Raw genomic sequence first — 6706 nt, forward strand, 5'->3', positions numbered from 1 at the left:
TTTTATTACCACCTGATCACCATGAAACAGTTATGTTGCATTAGAAGAGGTTTCCTAAGTCAGAGCATTTGCAAGAATAAGACGGATACGGTCTTCCAGGACTTCTGCAAATCTGTATTCTACCCTTTGTTTAATTTGCACCTCACCGTTACTGCACATTCCCCAAGAACAGCCTTTTCACAGTTCAGTATGTACGACTGGACTAATTTATAGCCTCAGCAATTGTATTGCCCTGAACAGATTTCATCCTGGACTCAAGAGTCCTAGGGCTCAGGCACTAAGGAACAGAATCAAAAGCTCAGAACTACAACTGGGGGCAAAACCCTCTAAGTTTTTACTTCCCTCCTGAAAGTCACCAGTCTGCCTAGAGACCGCTCAAGGTGAGAGAGAATTAAAGACTAATTGGCAGCAAATAAAACGTACTTACAAAGACAATGGGTTTGAAGTTTGCTCATTGTGATAAAGTAAATGGGAGACTGAAATATTCTCATCTTCTTCCCTGGGAATTCAGATTTAATAGGTCGGAGTCAGTAATGTCGTAAACAGGTACAAAGCCAATGACTTCAATGGAATTGCTTAATTCAAGGGCTGAATTTATTTAAGGTAATCCTCCCGACTGCTGAATATGCTGCTGTACAAGAATAGATCTAAAATATATAGATGCACATGTTGTCTTGCTTTCTTGCAATTTTGTTTTTCTGGGGCGGGGGGGAGAAGAGGAGGGAAGAAAATGGTGGTAGAGGGCACAAGTGGAAAAGCAGCTTGTAAAAATGATGCCACTTTAAAGAGCCCTGGTAAGGCTGTAGTTAAAAATGGATAGAGCTTTTTACCACTAAGGCTTCTGCAGACTTCCCACAACCCTCCTGGATGCAGTGTGAAAACATTTTTACACACTGTCCAGGAGTTTGATACTTGAAAGACAACATCCTTGGTTTCTCTTAGCACATCGCTCCAATGGTGAAAGCACAGAGTTTGCTCCATTGAACCTAAGAAATACTGCATACAAGAAAAACTAAGGGTATGTCTACACTACGAAATTAGGTCGAATTTATAGAAGTCGGTTTTTTAGAAATCGGTTTTATATATTCAAGTGTGTGTGTCCCCACAGAAAATGCTCTAAGTGCATTAAGTGCATTAACTCGGCGGAGCGCTTCCACAGTACCGAGGCAAGCGTCGACTTCCGGAGCGTTGCACTGTGGGTAGCTATCCCACAGTTCCCGCAGTCTCCACTGCCCATTGGAATTCTGGGTTGATATCCCAATGCCTGATGGGGCTAAAACATTGTCGCGGGTGGTTCTGGGTACATATCGTCAGGCCCCCGTTCCCTCCCTCCCCCCATGAAAGCAAGGGCAGACAATCATTTCGCGCCTTTTTTCCTGAGTTACCTGTGCAGACGCCATACCACGGCAAGCATGGAGCCCGCTCAGGTAACCATCACCCTATGTCTCCTGGGTGCTGGCAGACGCGGTACGGCATTGCTACACAGTAGCAGCAACCCCTTGCCTTGTGGCAGCAGACGGTACAGTACGACTGGTAGCCGTCATCGTCATGTCTGAGGTGCTCCTGGTCGCCTCTGTGAGGTCGATCAGGAGCGCCTGGGCAGACATGGGCGCAGGGACTAAATTTGGAGTGACTTGAGCAGGTCATTCTCTTTAGTCCTGCAGTCAGTCCTATTGAACCGTCTTATGGTGAGCGGGCAGGCGATACGGACTGCTAGCAGTCGTACTGTACCATCTTCTGCCAGGCAGGCAAGAGATGAGGATTGCTAGCAGTCGTACTGTACCATCTTATGCCAGGCAGGCAAGAGATGAAGATGGCTAGCAGTCGTACTGTACCATCTTCTGCCAAGCAGCCATGAGATGTGGATGGCATGCAGTCCTTCTGCACCGTCTGCTGCCAGCCAAAGATGTAAAAGATAGATGGAGTGGGTCAGAACAAGAAATAGACCAGATTTGTTTTGTACTCATTTTCCTCCTCCCCTGTCTAGATCACACTGCAGTCACTCACAGAGAAGGTGCAGCGAGGTAAATCTAGCCATGTATCAATCAGAGGCCAGGCTAACCTCCTTGTTCTAACAACAACGATAACTTAGGTGCACCATTTCTTATTGGAACCCTTCGTGTAGTCCTGCCTGAAATACTCCTTGATGTACAGGCACACCCTTTGTTGATTTTAGCTCCCTGAAGCCAACCCTGTAAGCCGTGTCGTCAGTCGCCCCTCCCTCCGTCAGAGCAACGGCAGACAATCGTTCCGCGCCTTTTTTCTGTGCGGACGCCATACCAAGGCAAGCATGGAGGCCGCTGAGCTCATTTTGGCAATTAGGAGCACATCAACCACCACACGCATTATCCAGCAGTATATGCAGCACCAGAACATGGCAACGCGATACCGGGTGAGGAGGCGACGTCAGCGCGGTCCCGTGAGTGATCAGGACATGGAGACAGATTTCTCTGAAAGCATGGGCCCTGACAATGCATGCATCATGGTACTAATGGGGCAGGTTCATGCTGTGGAACGCCGATTCTGGGCTCGGGAAACAAGCACAGACTGGTGGGACTGCATAGTGTTGCAGGTCTGGGACGATTCCCAGTGGCTGTGAAACTTTCGCATGCGTAAGGGCACTTTCATGGAACTTTGTGACTTGCTTTCCCCTGCCCTGAAGCGCATGAATACCAGGATGAGAGCAGCCCTCACAGTTGAGAAGCGAGTGGCGATAGCCCTGTGGAAGCTTGCAACGCCAGACAGCTACCGGTCAGTTGGGAATCAATTTGGAGTGGGCAAATCTACTGTGGGGGCTGCTGTTATGCAAGTAGCTCACGCAATCAAAGATCTGCTGATATCAAGGGTAGTGACCCTGGGAAATGTGCAGGTCATAGTGGATGGCTTTGCTGCAATGGGATTCCCTAACTGTGGTGGGGCTATAGACGGAACCCATATCCCTATCTTGGCACCAGAGCACCAAGCCGGCGAGTACATAAACCGCAAGGGGTACTTTTCGATAGTGCTGCAAGCTCTGGTGGATCACAAGGGACGTTTCACCAACATCAATGTGGGATGGCCGGGAAAGGTGCATGATGCTCGCATCTTCAGGAACTCTAGTCTGTTTCAAAAGCTGCAGGAAGGGACTTTATTCCCAGACCAGAAAATAACTGTTGGGGATGTTGAAATGCCTATATGTATCCTTGGGGACCCAGCCTACCCCTTAATGCCATGGCTCATGAAGCCGTACACAGGCAGCCTGGACAGTGGTCAGGAGCTGTTCAACTACAGGCTGAGCAAGTGCAGAATGGTGGTAGAATGTGCATTTGGACGTTTAAAGGCGCGCTGGCGCAGTTTACTGACTCGCTTAGACCTCAGCGAAACCAATATTCCCACTGTTATTACTGCTTGCTGTGTGCTCCACAATATCTGTGAGAGTAAGGGGAAGACGTTTATGGCGGGGTGGGAGGCTGAGGCAAATCGCCTAGCTGCTGGTTACGCGCAGCCAGACACCAGGGTGGTTAGAAGAGCACAGGAGGGCGCGGTACGCATCAGAGAAGCTTTGAAAACCAGTTTCATGACTGGCCAGGCTACGGTGTGAAAGTTCTGTTTGTTTCTCCTTGATGAAACCCCCAGCCCCTTGGTTCACTCTACTTCCCTGTAAGCTAACCACCCTCCCCTCCTCCCTTTAATCACCGCTTGCAGAGGCAATAAAGTCATTGCTGCTTCACAGTCATGCATTCGTTATTCATTCATCACACAAATAGGGAGATGACTACCAAGGTATCCCAGGAGGGGTGGTGGAGGAGGGAAGGAAAATGCCACACAGCACTTTAAGCACAGCACTTTAAAAGTTTACAACTTTAAAATTTATTGAATGACAGCCTTCTTTTTTTTGGGCAATCCTCTGTGGTGGAGTGGCTGGTTGGCCGGAGGCCCCCCCCACCGCGTTCTTGGGCGTCTGGGTGTGGAGGCTATGGAACTTGGGGAGGAGGGCGGTTGGTTACAGAGGGGCAGCAGTGGCAGTCTGTGCTCCAGCTGCCTTTGCTGCAGCTCAACCATACACTGGAGCATTCTGGTTTGGTCCTGCAGCAGCCTCAGCATTGAATCCTGCCTCCTCTCATCACGCTGCCGCCACATTTGAGCTTCAGCCCTGTCTTCAGCCCGCCACTTACTCTCTTCAGCCCGCCACCTCTCCTCCCGGTCATTTTGTGCTTTCCTGCACTCTGACATTATTTGCCTCCACGCATTCGTCTGTGCTCTGTCAGTGTGGGAGGACAGCATGAGCTCGGAGAACATTTCATCGCGAGTGCGTTTTTTTTTCTTTCTAAGCTTCACTAGCCTCTGGGAAGGAGAAGATCCTGTGATCATTGAAACACATGCAGCTGGTGGAGAAAAAAAGGGACAGCGGTATTTAAAGAGACACATTTTATAAAACAGTCGCTACACTCTTTCAGGGTAAACCTTGCTGTTAACATTACATACATAGCACATGTGCTTTCGTTACAAGGTCGCATTTTGCCTCCTTCCACCGCGTGACTACCCCCTCAACCTTCCCCCCTCCCTGTGGCTAACAGCGGGGAACATTTCTGTTCAGCCACAGGCAAACAGCCCAGCAGGAACGGGCACCTCTGAGTGTCCCTGAAGAAAAGCACTCTATTTCAACCAGGTGACCATGAATTATATCTCACTTTCCTGAGGATAACATAGAGAGATAAAGAACGGATTTTGGTTGAATGCCAGCAAACATACACTGCAATGCTTTGTTCTACAGTGATTCCCGAGTACGTGTTACTGGCCTGGAATGGTAAAGTGTCCTACCATGAAGGACGAAATAAGGCTGCCCTCCCCAGAAACCTTTTGCAAAGGCTTTAGGACTACATCTAGGAGAACCGCAAATGCCAGGGCAAAGTAATCCTTTCACATGCTTGCTTTTAAACCATGTATAGCATTTTAAAAGGTACACTCACCAGAGGTCCCTTCTCCGCCTGCTGGGTCCAGGAGGCAGCCTTGGGTGCGTTCGGGGGGTACTGGCTCCAGGTCTAGGGTGAGAAACAGTTCCTGGCTGTCGGGAAAACCGGTTTCTCCGCTTGCTTGCTGTGAGCTATCTACAACCTCCTCCTCCTCCTCATCTTCTTCGTCCCCAAAACCTGCTTCCGTATTGCCTCCATCTCCATTGAAGGAGTCAAACAACACGGCTGGGGTAGTGGTGGCTGAACCCCCTAAAATGGCATGCAGCTCATCATAGAAGCGGCATGTTTGGGGCTCTGACCCAGAGCGGCTGTTCGCCTCTCTGGTTTTCTGGTAGGCTTGCCTCAGCTCCTTCAGTTTCACGCGGCACTGCTTCGGGTCCCTGTTATGGCCTCTGTCCTTCATGCCCTGGGAGATTTTGACAAAGGTTTTGGCATTTCGAAAACTGGAACGGAGTTCTGATAGCACGGATTCCTCTCCCCAAACAGCGATCAGATCCCGTACCTCCCGTTCGGTCCATGCTGGAGCTCTTTTGCGATTCTGGGACTCCATCATGGTCACCTGTGCTGATGAGCTCTGCATGGTCACCTGCAGCTTGCCACGCTGGCCAAACAGGAAATGAGATTCAAAAGTTTGCGGTTCTTTTCCTGTCTACCTGGCCAGTCCATCTGAGTTGAGAGTGCTGTCCAGAGCGGTCAGAATGGAGCACTCTGGGATAGCTCCCGGAGGCCAATACCATCGAATTGTGTCCACAGTACCCCAAATTCGAGCCGGGAACGTCGATTTAAGCGCTAATCCACTTGTCAGGGGGTGGAGTAAGGAAATCGATTTTAAGAGCCCTTTAAGTCGAAATAAAGGGCTTCACTGTGTGGACGGGTGCAGGTTTAAATTGATTTAACGTTGCTAAATTCGACCTAAAGTCCTAGTGTAGACCAGGGCTAAGTAACACACCCCAGTCCACTCAGACAGAATGCCTTAGAGAAGCCACCCTTTTAATGCTATTGTATCCAGTGTTCTTATTTCTAGCTTTCCCCGCAGGATAGGACTAGGCACAGAATTTTGGTGGGGGTGGAAGAGGACTACACATAATTAGGACTCTAAAAAAAAGGAAGAAAAGGAGGACTTGTGGCACCTTAGAGACTAACCAATTTATTTGAACATAAGCTTTCGTGAGCTACAGCTCCCTTCATCGGATGCATACTGCATACTTCCACAGTATGCATCCGATGAAGGGAGCTGTAGCTCACGAAAGCTTATGTTCAAATAAATTGGTTAGTCTCTAAGGTGCCACAAGTCCTCCTTTTCTTTTTGCGGATACAGACTAACACGGCTGCTACTCTGAAACCTAAAAAGGAAGAGCGTTTGTGTATTAAAATGGACAGTATGCACACACATTACTGCAGATTGTTAAAACAAAACAGAAAGCTACTTTTCCCTGGTTTCTGTGTGTGTGTTTGGACAGCGCGCTCTATATAGTCCATTTCCCACCCTAGACTCATGGATCAACATAGCATCAGCAATCCAAGACTCCTCCAGAAGGCCAAGAGCCCGCTTTTCTCCAGGCTCCGTCTGTTTCGTGTTTAACTGTGCAAGGGAGGCACTGCAGCTCCCGCAGTTTGGCTGGATGCCAGCATGTAACCATTTCTCATTCAGCAAAGGCAGCCAGTTAGGAATTTCTCAAGTTAAATGTGTAGGGTCCAAGGTTGGAAGGGAAGAGCAGCCAGAACTGCCTCTTGCCCTTACACACACAAAGGTC

General features: G+C 49.0%; 1 protein-coding gene across 1 annotated transcript; it reads right to left on the bottom strand.

The window, feature by feature from the left end:
- Positions 1-3508: 3508 nt before the first annotated feature.
- LOC140917858 (uncharacterized) lies at positions 3509-6065 on the bottom strand. The gene is made up of 2 exons (XM_073361381.2): positions 4950-6065; positions 3509-4364 (listed from the first exon to the last, which is right to left on the bottom strand). The coding sequence occupies exons 1-2, from the start codon at positions 5530-5532 to the stop codon at positions 3850-3852; spliced, it is 1098 nt and encodes a 365-aa protein (XP_073217482.1). The 5' UTR covers positions 5533-6065; the 3' UTR covers positions 3509-3849.
- Positions 6066-6706: the final 641 nt, after the last annotated feature.

The sequence above is a fragment of the Lepidochelys kempii genome, chromosome 10 (genome assembly GCF_965140285.1).
Source record: "Lepidochelys kempii isolate rLepKem1 chromosome 10, rLepKem1.hap1, whole genome shotgun sequence".
Classification (NCBI taxonomy): domain Eukaryota; kingdom Metazoa; phylum Chordata; order Testudines; family Cheloniidae; genus Lepidochelys; species Lepidochelys kempii.